This window comes from Acipenser ruthenus, unplaced genomic scaffold, assembly GCF_902713425.1.
Source record: "Acipenser ruthenus unplaced genomic scaffold, fAciRut3.2 maternal haplotype, whole genome shotgun sequence".
Classification (NCBI taxonomy): Eukaryota; Metazoa; Chordata; class Actinopteri; order Acipenseriformes; family Acipenseridae; genus Acipenser; species Acipenser ruthenus.
The window spans coordinates 2,444-17,597 of record NW_026708386.1 but is presented as its reverse complement, the minus strand read 5'-3'; the positions used below and the strand labels follow the sequence as shown (position 1 = coordinate 17,597).

Here is a 15,154-nt window from a genome sequence, read left to right as displayed (position 1 = left end):
CTCTGTGCTTTACAATGCTTCCCTATGCTTTACCAGAACTCTCTGTGCTTTACAATGCTTCCCTATGCTTTACCAGACCTCTCTGTGCTTTACAATGCTTCCCTATGCTTTACCACACCTCTCTGTGCTTTACAATGCCTACCCAGTCTTTTACTGTGTTTTATTACAATCTCAATCTGTTTTAGGATGCATTCTCTCTGCAGTCAGTGAGTTTTTTTTAATCTATCATGATTCTTGATTTAGACTCCCCTCACCGCTCTCTGTGTGAAGAAGTGTCTTCTTCCCTCTGTCTCCTAGGTTTGTCTCCGCTTCCACACTGTGTGTCCTCTGGTCCTGGTTTCTGCGCTGCGCTTCAAGTATTGGTTTGGGTTGACTGAAATGACCAGGAGCCAGGAGTTTGAGCAGGGTTAGAAACTCACACTAGCCCTGCTGCTGCTGCTGCACCCAGTCCTGGGGTTAAGAGCTCCCTTCAATGAAAGTCTAGCATTATTATTATTAATATTGAAAGGCATGTCGTATGCAGACAGGCTCAAATAATTTTATCTATTCAGTCTTGAACAAAGAAGACTACGCGGTGATCTGATTCAAACATTCAAAATCCTAAAAGGTATTGACAATGTCGACCCAGGGGACTTTTTCAACCTGAAAAAAGAAACAAGGACCAGGGGTCACAAATGGAGATTAGATAAAGGGGCATTCAGAACAGAAAATAGGAGGCACTTTTTTACACAGAGAATTGTGAGGGTCCGGAACCAACTCCCCAGTAATGTTGTTGAAGCTGACACCCTGGGATCCTTCAAGAAGCTGCTTGATGAGATTCTGGGATCAATCAGCTACTCACAACCAAATGAGCAAGATGGGCCGAATGGCCTCCTCTCGTTTGTAAACTCCCTTATGTTCTTAACTAAACTGATCAAGCAGAGCAGCCAAACTGACCGTCTTTCTGTTTATCTCCAGGTCTTTTTTTCACAGGTGTGTCCTCGATTGGAGCTGACGACGGCACGTATTTAGCTGTCGGTCTGACCTGGTGAACTCTGACCCCACTCCAGGCTCCAGCCCTGACTGACCCGCCCCTCCTCCTGGGCGGGGAGGTCGCGATCCTTTTTGGAGAGCGATGAAGGGGCGCCAGAAAGGGAAACGCAAAGGGGGCAACAAAGACCGGGTTTTTGGGTGTGACCTTCGAGAACATCTGAACGCAACGGGACAGGAGAGTAAGCACAGAACTCAAATCACAGCAGAGATAACCCTCGTTTTATTTGAACATTTCCGTTTCAGTTTCGCAGTCCCTTCGAAGACATTTGAAATTGATATTTAAGAGACATCATAATAATTGTTGTGATCGTTCAGCTGCTTTTTGTTTTCAAGCCAGTTTGATTGACTAAGTCAACAGCGACTTCAATTGAAGTCGTTTGTTGCACTGAAAATGAGAAGCTAATTTTCACAGAATACGGCTGATTGCAAATTTCCATCACTGATGGCGCGTGGGAATTGATTTGAAAGGGAACGGAAATCAGAATCCATATTTTAGAAAATGATTGTTTGATTGCAATGCCAGTGACACGTTGCCACTGTTCTTGAGTTGACTGGTAAGGCAGTCAGCTTTTGAAGCATATGATTTGATCCATGCCCCATTCAATTCAATGGGTTGAAATGCCAATTCATTACATGCAGCTCAAACACATGCAGAGCTGGCTCCCAGGAAAGTGAGTCACAGAATCTAGCTGTTAAATGAAGATCTGTTTCCATCCATTATTTTTATTATTATTATTATTATTATTATTATTATTATTATTATTATTATTTATTTCTTAGCAGACGCCCTTATCCAGGGCGACTTACAATTGTTACAAGATATCACATTATTTTTACATACAATTCCCCATTTTTACAGTTGGGTTTTTACTGGAGCAATCTAGATAAAGTACCTTGCTCAAGGGTACAGCAGCAGTGTCCCCCACCTGGGATTGAACCCACGACCCTCCGGTCAAGAGTCCAGAGCCCTAACCACTACGCCACACTGCTGCCCGTTGCACTTTATATAAACAGCAACGTCCATGGAGTGAACCCTAACCCTAACCCTCTCCCCTCCCTCACACTCTCTCTCCCTCTCTCTCGCTCTCCCCCTCTCTCTCTCTCTCTCTCTCGCTCTCCCCCTCTCTCTCAGTCCCTCTGGTTTTGCGTGCCTGCAGTAGTTTTGTGGAGGAGCACGGTGTTGTCGATGGGATTTATAGACTGTCTGGAGTCTCATCTAATACACAGAAACTCAGGTAATCTGCCTGTCTGTCTGTCTGTCTGTCTGTCTGTCTGTGTCTGTCTGTCTGTGTCCGTCCGTCTGTCTGTCTGTCTGGAGTTTTCTATACAGAAATTTAGATAGGGTGTTGTTTGTGTGCCTGAGCTTAGCAAGCCAGTTCTCTTTCTATTTTGAATTCTTTTTAGACTTTTTTTGTGATTATCATTTTGTAGTTTCTCAGATTACATGATGTTAAATAAAATAAATGATGTTGATGTATAGTTTTATTTTTTTCAATTAAGTCTCAATCCTAAAATTCAACACTTTTGGCTACAGCTGCACAAGCAACTCTCTCTCCCTCCTTCTTTCTCTCTCTCTCGTTCTCCCTCTCCCTCCCTCCCTCCCTCCCTCTCTCTTTCTTTCTCTCCCTCCTTCGCTCTCTCTCACTCTCCCTCTCCCTCCCTCCCTCTCTCTCTCTCTCTAGGAATGAGTTTGACTCGGAGACGTCTCCAGATTTAAACCGGGACGTGTACCTCCAGGATATTCACTGTGTCTCCTCGCTGTGTAAAGCCTATTTCAGAGAGCTCCCCAACCCACTCCTCACCTACCAGCTCTATGATAAATTCGCAGTAAGATTTCTTTCCCTCTCATTAATCAATAACGCATCACTAAACTGACCTTGACCATAACTTTAATTCACTATAAAGGTCTCCAAATGTGAAGTATTCTTTATGTATCTATTACCTGCACCTGTGAAAGAAATGCCACGAAGGAGGAGGATGCATTTACATTTGCCCCTCCCCTCTGCTTCCTGTTCCTGTGCAGGACGCCGTGGCGATACAGCTGGAAGAAGAGCGATTGGTCAAAATCAAGGATGTGCTCAAAGAACTCCCGGATCCTCACTACAGGTCTGCCTGTCTGTCTGTCTCTGTCTGTCTGTCTGTCTGTCTGTCTGTCTGTCTGTCTGTCTGTCTGTCTGTCTGTCTGTCTGTCTGGCTGTCTGTCTCTGTCTGTCTGTCTGTCTGTCTGTCTGTCTGCCTGTCTGTCTGCCTGCCTGTCTGTCTGTCTGTCTGTCTGTCTGTCTGTCTGTCTGTCTGTCTGTCTGTCTGTCTGTCTCTATCTGTCTGTCTTCAAGAAGCAGTTTTTAGATATTTAAGCCATTTCTTGTATTTTCTAGTAAATGTGTTCATATCTCTCCCCCTCTTCCTCTCTCACTGACCTCCTCTCTCTCTTTCCCTCCCCTTTATTCTTCCTCCTCTTTCTCTTCATCCCCATCCATCTCCACCTCTCCTCCTTCTATTCTCCCCTTCCACCTTTTTCACTGTCTCTGCCTCTTCACCTTCCTCTCCCGCCTCCTCATCTACCTCCCCTAACTCTTCCTCTCCTCTTTCTCCTCTCCCTCCCTCTCTCTCTCTCTCTCTCTCTCTCTCTCTCTCTCAGGACTCTGGAGTTTTTAATGCGACACCTGATTCGAATGGCCTCGTTTTCACATGAGACCAACATGCACGCTCGCAACCTGGCAATTGTCTGGGCACCTAACCTGCTCAGGTAGGACCCCAATAAGACCTTTAGTTGGTGTGCAGGGGGGGAGTCACACAGTCAGGGGAGCGCAGGGGTCCCCAAGGGTCTCCCCTGGTAAAGGCACGGCCGCGTGGTGTGCAGGGGGGGAGTCACACAGTCAGGGAAGCACAGGTTTTTGGCTGTGTGAAGTCACCGTTCTTCGTTGCCGCTCCCGTGGGTAAAACTGGCAGGCGTCCAGTGAGCTCAGAGCGGACACTTGCAGGGCTGGCCTTTGTCCTCCAGGGGGCGGTAGCTCGCTGACATTCCTGGGTGTAGAAGAGGAAAGTGGCTGCCTGACAGTCTGTTCTTTTCTGGCTGCCAGGTCGAAGGATATTGAATCCGGGTTCAACGGCACAGCGGCGTTCATGGAGGTCAGGATTCAGTCCATCGTGGTGGAATTCATACTGATGCACGTGGAGCAGCTCTTCAATGATGCCTCTGGGGGTGAGTCCTCGGTCTGAGTCCGTTGAGCTTCTGTAGAGTTTCAATGACAGCGGTGCCCTTAGAAACACTTCCTCAGAGCGAAAGTGTAAATGTAAAGTATAGGGAAGCATTGTAAAGCACAGAGTGGTCTGGTAAAGCTTAGGGAGGCATTGTAAAGCACAGAGAGGTGTGGTAAAGCATAGGGAAGCATTGTAAAGCACAGAGAGGTCTGGTAAAGCATAGGGAAGCATTGTAAAGCACAGAGAGGTCTGGTAAAGCATAGGGAAGCATTGTAAAGCACAGAGAGGTGTGGTAAAGCATAGGGAAGCATTGTAAAGCACAGAGAGGTGTGGTAAAGCATAGGGAAGCATTGTAAATCACAGAGAGGTCTGGTAAAGCTTAGGGAGGCATTGTGAAGCACAGAGAGGTATTTTAAAGCATATTAATAAACCTGGAACACTAGGGTAAACTGTGGGAAATGCAGAGTATAACCCTGGGAAAAGCATGGGGGATGGGAAACTAAATAATTTCATAAATCTGGCTTCAGTTCAATAGAGAGTTCTCAAATATACAGTTTTTAAACAAGCCCAGCTAACAGCATCGTGTCCCAGCTGTCAATAAAAACGAATACATCAGGTCACAAAAAAAAAGCATTTTCCGTTTTTTTTTTTTTTTTTCAGATTACCATGACCATCGACCCAAGTCCCTCCCCTCACCGACTTTCCTGCCCAATCAGGAAGAGCCGTACTTCCGAGCGCTTCCCTTCAACATGCCGAGCGCGCTCAGCCCCGGAGACGGTCCTCCACAGATGAGACCGTACCACGCCATCATTGAAGTGACAGACACCAAGTGAGTCCGTCCCTCTGTCAGACTGCCCTGCAGCTCTGCGCTGCCCTATCAAGACTGAAATACTTGTACTGAAGCATTGTAAAGCACAGAGAGGTCTGGCAAAGCATAGGGAAGCATTGTAAAGCACAGAGGTATGGTAAAACATAGTGAAGCATTGTAAAGCACAGAGAGGTCTGGTAAAGCATAGGGAAGCATTGTAAAGCACAGAGAGGTCTGGTAAAGCATAGGGAAGCATTGTAAAGCACAGAGAGGTCTGGTAAAGCATAGGGAAGCATTGTAAAGCACAGAGAGGTCTGGTAAAGCATAGGGAAGCATTGTAAAGCACAGAGAGGTCTGGTAAAGCATAGGGAAGCATTGTAAAGCACAGAGAGGTCTGGTAAAGCATAGGGAAGCATTGTAAAGCACAGAGAGGTCTGATAAAGCATAGGGAAGCATTGTAAAGCACAGAAAGGTCTGGTAAAGCATAGGGAAGCATTGTAAAGCACAGAGAGGTCTGGTAAAGCATAGGGAAGCATTGTAAAGCACAGAGAGGTCTGGTAAAGCATAGGGAAGCATTGTAAAGCACAGAGAGGTGTGGTAAAGCATAGGGAAGCATTGTAAAGCACAGAGAGGTCTGGTAAAGCATAGTTAAGCATTGTAAAGCACAGATAGGTCTGGTAAAGCATACTAAAAACACATGGTAAACTAACCCTTATAAAAGTTCCCCACAGTAAAAGCACAGACAAGTGTAATACAGCACAGCGAAAGTACGGTAAAGCACAGGTAAAAATGGATCAATAACAGAACACCTCTATAGAAAGCAATAGGACAGCAGTGTCTGGTTGTCGTATCTTTTTCTATAAAGAGCTTGTCTGGCTTGATATCGTCCTCGCCTGTTTCAAGATGAAGCCGCTGATCGAGACGGAGGGATTTTATTCAGCATTGGCACAGGGAGAGATGCTGGCAGTCTCATTTCAAAACCGCTTGGATCTCAGCCTGCCCGCGGATGGAAACAAGCGGGACTGGTTTCTGAGCGTTTCCTAGCGGCTGTTACTGATAATGATGATAACGGAGTCGTTTTTGCGTCTCTCGCGCAGGAGGAAAGGGTCTCTGAAGGTGAAGAAATGGAAGTCGATTTTTAACCTGGGGAGATCGAACAACAACGACAAGAGAAAAGGCAAGGGCGAGGGCAAAGGTAGGTCTGAAAGAAATGCTCTTATCTGTTTTGTCGTGTTACAAAAACAAATACAGTAATCTAGGGAACTCCTGCACATTGCAAGAGAGATGGGCTCATCTGCATTCGTGGTCTTCAGAGCTTTTAACCTCACCTCACCTGTCATCAACATTGACCCCCTACAGTGGCTTCCCAGCTGACAAATGAAATCATGTTTCTCCTTACAGATAAATCGAAGGCTCATATGAGACCAGCCAAGAGCATGGACTCTCTCAGTTCCTTGCCGTGTACACTAGAAGGTGATTCTGAAAAGTATTCGCTTATTTCTTGGTGCTTGTGAGCTATGTTATAACTTGGGCTTGTGTGTTTTACACTGTAAATTCTACTAGGCTTTTAAGAATTCAGTTGATCCCTGTTGAGCCATTTGTGTATTTCAATCACAGCTGAGAAACGGGTTCGTAGTAAAATGTGCTTTCAGTTGCTTGTGAAACAACTAAATGGGCTTTTAAACCACAAGTCTGACTTTTTCCATTCCAAAGCACAAGTGACTCCTCTTTATTAATGTTTATACAGTCGCGCTGAACCATTGTGATAAAGTGCGTTCGGCAGAAAATTTTATTTTTCACGATAGCTTTAATAAAAGAGGAGTCTCTTATTAACACGTTGTGATCTCGTTTGTACAGTTCTGCTTGTAAATGAAAAATGAAGACTTCCGTTTTAAAAGCCTATTTAGTTATTATTATTATTTGTTTATTTAGCAGACGCCTTTATCCAAGGCGACTTACAGAGACTAGGGTGTGTGAACTATGCATCAGCTGCAGAGTCACTTACAACTACGTCTCACCCGAAAGACGGAGCACAAGGAGGTGAAGTGACTTGCTCAGGGTCACACAATGAGTCAGTGGCTGAGGTGGGATTTGAACCGGGGACCTCCTGGTTACAAGCCCTTTTCTTTAACCACTGGACCACACAGCCTCCTGTTTCACAGCGCGGGGAAAAAGCAAGTAAATGAAGTCAATTTTACTATTAACGCGTTTCTCAGTGTGGTTGAGATACATGATGTTAAATTAAAAATATCTAAATTATGTTCATATAGTTTTTTTCTTTCCTAATATTGTCTTGGGCTAACTTTGATCTATACCATTTAGGATTGCATAGTCCTAATCAACTCTAATCCCCAGACCTTTCTTCTTCAGATTCAGTTATCCAGCGGAGCTCTGCTCGAACCCCAATTCGCCATGAAAGCTTCGGACCCTCCGAACATCAGCCCAGCTCTCTACCCCCCTCCCCCCTGACCACGACCTCGCTGGGCGCAGATTCAGGGGCTAAAGGCTCCCAAGGCTACGCCGTGACTTATCGCAGAGGGGGCGGGGCCAGCGTCAGCGTGGTGGGCGGGGCCGTGGGCGGGGCAGAGGCGGGACTTGGCAGCTCTAGCTTGGACAACTTGTCTTCGAATTCTCCGAAGGGTCGGGGTAACCGCGCAGAGAGGTGCGCAGGGGTTCATATTTCCGGACCCTTTTCGGTGACCGTGCCGCTGCACATCACTTCCGGGCTGGCTTTAGGGGTTTTACAGGGAGCTAACGGCGACAAAGGGGCTGGAAAGGCAGAGGAAGAGAAGAGGACGACAGCGGAGGACTCCCCAGATCTCGGAGCGAAAGTCCAACAGGGAGATGAAGGTGAGTTGTGTGGGGGGTGAGGAGGGACTGTAGGCTGAGGAATTATTTTGTAGTTTCTTTGATGACATGATGTCAAATAAAAGATGTTTTATATATTTTTTTATTTAATTAATTAATTTTTTTAATTGTCTCAATCCTAAAATTCTATTGGTTGATGCACAACATTTGGCCCTAGTTGTACCAGCCTGTAAAAATAATTCAAGTTTTGAAATCTGAAGTCAGTGAACTGAACTGTATTATTATTATTATTATTATTATTATTATTATTATTATTATTATTATTTCTTAGGAGACGCCCTTATCCAGAGTGACTTACAATTGTTACAAAATATCACATGATACATTATACAGATATCACATTTTTTTACATACAATTACCCATTTATACAGTTTAGGTTTTACTGGTGCAATCTAGGTAAAGTACCTTGCTCAAGGGTACAGCAGCACTGTCCCCACCTGGGATTGAACCCACGACCCTCCGGTCAAGAGTCCAGATCCCTAATCACAAGGTAATTATTTTTAACCGCTTCAGAGAAGAACGAAAGTGAAGTCCCCTTGTCGCAGGAAGAGGAGGGGCTGCAGGAAGCTGAAAGACAGGAAGTAAGGGAGACGGACATCGAGGTTGAAATGGAGGCTGCGGAAAGTGGTCATAGTGGGCGGGGCTCCAGTATCAGTTCAGAGGAAGAGGAGGAGCATCTGGAGGAAGAGGAATACATGGGTGAGTGGGAACGAGGGAGAAATCAGGGGAGTATCAGGGGTAACACTTTCCATGAAGTGTCTCTAATGACTCTGTGTTTGCATATAGCAGTTACTTAGTAAATACATGTGTGCTCACACATCATTACAATGTTGTTATGCACAGTTACAATATACTTTATTATTATTTATTTCTTAGCAGACGCCCTTATCCAGGGCGACTTACAGTCGTAAACAAAAATACATTTCAAGAATCACAGTACAAGTAATAATACAATTAAGAGCAAGATAAATACAATGACTTTGGTTCTAGCAAGTACAAGTGTGACAAAATACGATTCAATAACGGAGCAGATAACAGTGACAGTGATAGTTGCATCAGGATATGATTAAATACAAAATACTACAGATTAAATAACACTTGTGACAGATTACAGTACTCTAAAGTACAGGATTAAATGCAGTAAAATAGGGGGCAGATAAGAGCAGGTAAATCGCATTTACTTCCTGTCAAAATCTTTTTTGCACGCTACACACAGTCATTAGAGAACTGAGTTTGATATCGCTTTAAAACTTACCTTTATATTCATTCTGTCTCTGCGTTTCTACAACGTAAATCAAATGCTCATTGCTGTCTTACACACGTACTTGGCACTATTCTGAAAAAGCACTGCCCTTAGTGAATTCAAGTGGAAAGAAGGTAGAATATATCAGATCTTTGAAGTAGTGGACTTGGATGTGACTGCGTGAAGTCCCATAGAGAGCTCGATACCTGGTTATGTTCAGCAGAGATTTTGTTACAAAAAAGTTTTTTAATGGGCTACAGAAAAGGGTTATGGTCATTGGTAGAGTTAGAGTGAGAGTTAAGGTCTTGATAGCCCAGGAAAGGGTTAGGGTCATTGGTAGAGTTAGAGTGAGAGTTAAGGTCTTGATAGTCCAGGAAAGGGTTAGGGTCATTGGTAGAGTTAGAGTGAGAGTTAAGGTCTTGATAGCCCAGGAAAGGGTTAGGATCATTGGTAGAGTTAGAGTGAGAGTTAAGTTGAAGAAAACGTCAGCTTCGTACTTTTTAAGTTGTACTAGAAATAAGAGAAATGTCTCATCATCTTCTTCTTGTTTTGTTTTTGAGACATGCGAGGGAGCATCGAGAGACCTTCAGAGCTGCCCCTGGACTTTTTGGACACTTTCGGCTTCCTGGACGATGATATGATGGACACGGGAGAGGGGGCGACACAGGTCTGTCTGTCTGTCTGTCTGTCTGTCTGTCTGTCTCAACCACTTGGTTTCTTACTTAGCAAATGTTTTGCACAAATTAACCCTATCCCTAACCCTTTTCTGATACAGTTGTGTGCTTTACATATATATTGGAAAAAGATGTAAGTGTTAAGTATATTGTAACTATGCATGTTAACATTGCAATGTTATCATGCATTTACTTAGCGGGTTACAGTGGCTAGCCATGTAATATGCTGTGTTCTCTCGTACTGACAGTTTGAAGAATTCTCGGTGGAGCCCCCTTGCTACGAAGACGAGGACTGCTGCAGTTTCAGCAGCGAGATGTACGAACCTCCCCCCAGCCTGCCCTCCCAGCTAGACCAGTTAAACCAGTTCAAAACGGAAGGCGACAGCGACGAAGACGTACAGTTCTACAGCCTACCGGACTACCTGGACCGTCCCGACCTCAGAATCTGGGAGACGGACGCGCCCGCGGCTGCCCGAATCGACCACGAAACCGACCAACTCGAAGACACCGGCGACCCTGCCGAGGAAAACGACCAGACAGCTCCTTCTGACACGCTGGACCTCCAAGGCAGCAGGGGGCAGTCAGACGAAGGGGTGAAACCTACTTCTGGACCGGGAGACGAGGGTAGGTGGCAGTGTGCTGGAGACGCGGTCGCGGGTACGCCAACGCAAGACAGCGAGACCAGCTATACCTGTGGTGAAATGCGGGCAATTGATCTTAACTCGAGGGATCCGCCTGAGGAACCCGGCGACACGTTGCTTCTTCTTTGCTCTACGGGAACGTCGGACATGCAGAGCTTCGTTGAAAGCAGCCGGGGCTGTCCCACAGAAGCCCAGATTGAAAGCGTGGCTGGTTTAGAGTCGGGGAGCTCGCTCTGTTCCACGGACGTCCCGCAGCTTGCTCAAGATCCAGAAGCGGCGCTCCAAGGCAATTCCATTGCTGTTTTGGAAGCGTCTGAGATGCCTGCAGAAGGAAATACAGACGGCAAGCAGCTCCGAGTGGAACCGGAAGGTATAGCGCAGCCGGAGGGATCCGGGGTTGACGAAGGACCGATAGGAGATCCGGAAAAGCTTTTAGGGAACCAGGAGGCACTCCCGGAAATTCTTCAAGATGATGAAACGGGTGGAGTTTGTAAGGAGGACGAGAAGCAAGCAGTGGCTTCTTATGAAGATTCGAAAGATGGATTGGCAAAGGTTAGGGTCTTCGTCCAGTCTCTGGTAGACCATTCTCTGGCCTCTATAGAAACCCATGGGAAAAATGCATGCAGTGAGATGGGAAGTGTTTTAGTGGGAAAGGCGGAAATTGTCGGGAATGAATTGAGCCCCGCAGAGGCGGATCCAGTTAAACAGATGGATGTGGAAGTAGATTCTGTTGAGGAGGTTATAATGGAGGAGGGGGGAGGTAGTGAGGCAGGGGGTGTAGATGGGACTGGTGATCATGAAACGGGTGGAATGGTGCAGGAGGTTGAGGTTGGGGGTTCGAGTGACGGGAATGAAGATGCTGAAGAAATTGAAGAGGGTTTCACGAGGGAGATGGAAGAGGCAACTGGAAAACCAGAGGGCTTGGGTGAGGTAACGGAGGAAGAATTGAAAGAGAGTGGGGATGCGGGCAGAGAAATGGGGGTGGCAAGTGCGAAGGTGGGCAACGATCAGACGGGAAGCGAGAAAGAAGGGGTGGAGGGAGATGGATCGAAACACAGCAGGGAGAGGGAAGATTCGGAGACCCAAAGGGAGGCAAGATTAGAAGGAATGGAAGGTGCTCGGATGCAGGTCGTAGCATCCGTGCCGACTAAGCCACGGCCAAAACTTTACCAAGTAAAATCAGTACCCGTTGTCGCACCAAAGCCTCAATTTTCAAAACTGCCCCCGGCGTTGAAGATCAAGCACCAGCTTCACCAACAGGATCTCCAGTCGCAGCTGCCAGGGAGCGAGGGAGAGAGCAAGGGCAGAGGGAAGAACAGGTGGAGCTACGGGGGAAGGGAGGGAGAGGCGGAAGGGGAGGGGGAACGGGGAAAGAGGAACGGGGCGACTCCGGGAGCCAGTCTCTCTTTCGACGAAGCAGTAGCCAGGGCCAGGGACAGGCATTGCAATCTGAAGGTGTGGAGGATTCAGGCGTACGGGGAGCAGAGCTCCCTGCAGGCTTTGCCTAAACAGCTCCGCCACTCCCACTGTGACCTCACGGGGCAAGCCCCGCCCAGTCCCAATCCCCGCCCCTTCCCCAGAGGAGGCGAAGCCAAGAGAATGAGCTTGCCCAGGATTGGTCAGAGTGCAAGCTTGCCTGAAACGGAGGAAATAATTCAACAGAGGCGCTCTTTTGCGGCTCTGGATAGTCACAGAGATAAGGAGAGGGAGAGTGAGTGAGGGAGATAAAGATACATCATTTATTTGCACATCAATTGTACTGAAGCTGGTTGCTTTGGATAATGGGACCTAGTGCGTTTCAAATAGAATTATTATTATTATTATTATTATTTTTAATCTTTGTTCACGGGCTTGCTCAGATTGATAGCGTTGCCGCGCACACTCTTTTGTTTCGTTCATTGTAACTTCTGATGCTGGTTTCAATGGAGGAGCGCATCACACTATACCAGACCATGGTAGCTTCATTGGTACAAGCGTTTCAAGGAGCTTTACGAAAATACACAGCGAATGAAAAGAGCTCTGAACGACTCGCTAGCGAAAAAGGCCATCTGTTTTATACAGAAGCAAATTGTTGGCAACTTAAAAATAATAATGATAAATAACAATAAAAGTTCATACCACGTCATTCACTTAATTCAGTTTACTTTTTAGATTTTCATATGGTTGTTTTGTTGTCTTGATGTTCAAATGAAAATGTAGTTCGAAAACAAAATGACTTTTTAAATGGTGTAAAAATTCAACATTGGGTGTGTAAACTGGGAGCAACATCAGTGTAAACTGGGAGCTTCCACAGCACAGGGGTTGAATACTTATGCAAGCAAGATATTTCAGTTTTTTTATTTTTCTTAAAAATATTTCCCAACATAAAACCAATGTCACCTTACAATAATTGATCTTGAGTTTCAGTGTTTTAAAATAAAATATCAAACAGAACGAAATTTCAATGTACCATTTGTAATTCAGTAATATGAGAGAATTGGTCAGGGGTCTGAATACTTTTGCAAGGCACTGTATATATATATATACACACACATATATATATACACACACACACAGACACACAATGTTTCATTTTTAAATTAGGATTCTGTTATTAAATACTTTATTTTAACTGCTTCAGAGTTGCTACAGCTTCAATGAATTGAAGAAAATAAAAAGCAGAACAGACGAGACAAGAAGCGCACTGACTAAAATATCATTCAGATAAACTCAATTCAAATTTCACTTTTTTTAAAACCAGTATAGAACCATTAATAAATACATCTCGTTTTAAATGGGGATCCTGGAAAAAGAAAGAGGCTGTGTGGTCCAGTGGTTAAAGAAACAGGCTTATAAGCAAGAGGTCCCCGGTTCAAATCCCACCTCAGCCACTGACTCATTGTGTGACCCTGAGCAAGTCACTTCACCTCCTTGTGCTCCGTCTTTTGGGTGAGACGTAGTTGTAAGCGACTCTGCAGCTGATGCATAGTTCACACACCCTGGTCTCTGCAAGGATAAAGGCGTCTGCTTAAAAAAATAAAAAGAGACGGCAAGAAATAACTTTATAAAAAATCAACGGCATAAAAACAGGATGACTTAAAAAATATCGTTAAAAAAAACAGTGATTACAAAATAAGAATCATCGATAAGATAAAACGATTGCAGTTTTTGCCGCACGTCATCCGTTTCATAGTCAGTAGGCCTGTTTATAGGATTCTCAATACCCTGCTCCGTTTTTAAAAGAAGTGTTTATTTCTGAGAGATTTTTTAAGGAGGTGTTTTGAATTGGACGTTTTTTATGCGGGAAAGGCAACGAGTTTCGCTTGCTCTGCGAAGGCATGCTCGCTCACAGTGTGAGATCTCAGCTGAGGGAGATCTGAAGCGCCCCATCCTCTCCCTTGTTTAGCTCTTCGTGTATGTATATGTAATATGTTTTTTTATTAAAGCACGGTGCCTCTGTTGTAGGCTACTTTGATTGTATTGCCCAACGATGCTATAGTAAATGAGATGTATTCTCTGCGGCACGTGATGTAACTTGGGTTGTATTGTGAATTAATAAATAAAATATCAAATTTTCTTTTTCATTGATTGTTGCTCTTGGATTTATAATCATACAAAGTGAGACGCTTTTTAATTGAAAATCCATGTTTGTTTCTTTCAAAACTACCTGGCCAAAAGTTTTGCATCATCAACTTCTATATAGAATGAACTCCCTCAGCTTCATAGAGTCCAATGAAAGCTGCTGAATAATGTTCCCTTGTTAACATATTGAATTCCACACCCCTCTATATAGAATGAACTCCCTCAGCTTCATAGAGTCCAATGAAAGCTGCTGAATAATGTTCCCTTGTTAACATATTGAATTCCACCCCCTCTATATAGAATGAACTCCCTCAGCTTCATAGAGTCCAATGAAAGCTGCTGAATAATGTTCCCTTGTTAACATATTGAATTCCACCCCCTCTATATAGAATGAACTCCCTCAGCTTCATAGAGTCCAATGAAAGCTGCTGAATAATGTTCCCTTGTTAACATATTGAATTCCACCCCCTCTATATAGAATGAACTCCCTCAGCTTCAGAGTCCAATGAAAGCTGCTGAATAATGTTCCCTTGTTAACATATTGAATTGTGATATCATTTTGTAGTTTATTTGATTACACGATGATGTTAATTAAAATATATAAATTATTATTTTTTTTTTTTAATGTCTCAATCCTCAAATTCTTGGTGATGCAAAACCTTTGACCTGCTGTGAACGGCAGACTGAACTTCTCGTAAGGTCCGCTAGATGTCGCCAGTTCACTCATTTGTGATTAGAATTTTCGGACACTTCATACATCGATTCGCTTTCAGGGGGATGTTGCGAAGTCAGACCACGCCTACGCGCACCTGTGGAGCCCCGGGTTCAAATCTGGGGGACGGGTTTGTATAGCGCAGGGATGTCCAACCAATCACGGTGATGGAGGGTATGGTAAAGCATAGGGAAGCATTGTAAAGCACAGAGAGGTGTGGTAAAGCATAGGGAAGCATTGTAAAGCACAGAGAGGTCTGGTAAAGCATAGGGAAGCATTGTAAAGCACAGAGAGGTCTGGTAAAGCATAGGGAAGCATTGTAAAGCACAGAGAGGTCTGGTAAAGCATAGGGAAGCATTGTAAAGCACAGAGAGGTCTCGTAAAGCATAGGGAAGCATTGTAAAGCACAGAGA

The 15,154-nt window shown here is 44.8% G+C and overlaps 1 protein-coding gene across 1 annotated transcript; it reads left to right on the top strand.

The window, feature by feature from the left end:
* Window positions 1-277: 277 nt before the first annotated feature.
* On the top strand, window positions 278-14,031 carry LOC117966806 (rho GTPase-activating protein 30-like). The gene is made up of 14 exons (XM_059021059.1): window positions 278-607; window positions 958-1,211; window positions 2,165-2,267; window positions 2,715-2,859; window positions 3,056-3,138; window positions 3,671-3,778; window positions 4,113-4,234; window positions 4,894-5,062; window positions 6,139-6,236; window positions 6,443-6,514; window positions 7,412-7,891; window positions 8,424-8,609; window positions 9,714-9,820; window positions 10,076-14,031. The coding sequence occupies exons 2-14, from the start codon at window positions 1,115-1,117 to the stop codon at window positions 12,185-12,187; spliced, it is 3,882 nt and encodes a 1,293-aa protein (XP_058877042.1). The 5' UTR covers window positions 278-607; window positions 958-1,114; the 3' UTR covers window positions 12,188-14,031.
* The last annotated feature ends 1,123 nt before the right edge of the window (window positions 14,032-15,154 follow it).

What these genes read in the sequence shown, in the direction of transcription:
- LOC117966806 (XM_059021059.1), top strand. Translation starts at nt 1,115, where the DNA reads ATGAAGGGGCGCCAGAAAGGGAAACGCAAAGGGGGCAACAAAGACCGG. An exon ending in TCTAATACACAGAAACTCAG is followed by an intron (nt 2,268 to 2,714) that starts GTAATCTGCCTG and finishes CTCTCTCTCTAG; the next exon opens with GAATGAGTTTGACTCGGAGA. An exon ending in CTCCCGGATCCTCACTACAG is followed by an intron (nt 3,139 to 3,670) that starts GTCTGCCTGTCT and finishes TCTCTCTCTCAG; the next exon opens with GACTCTGGAGTTTTTAATGC.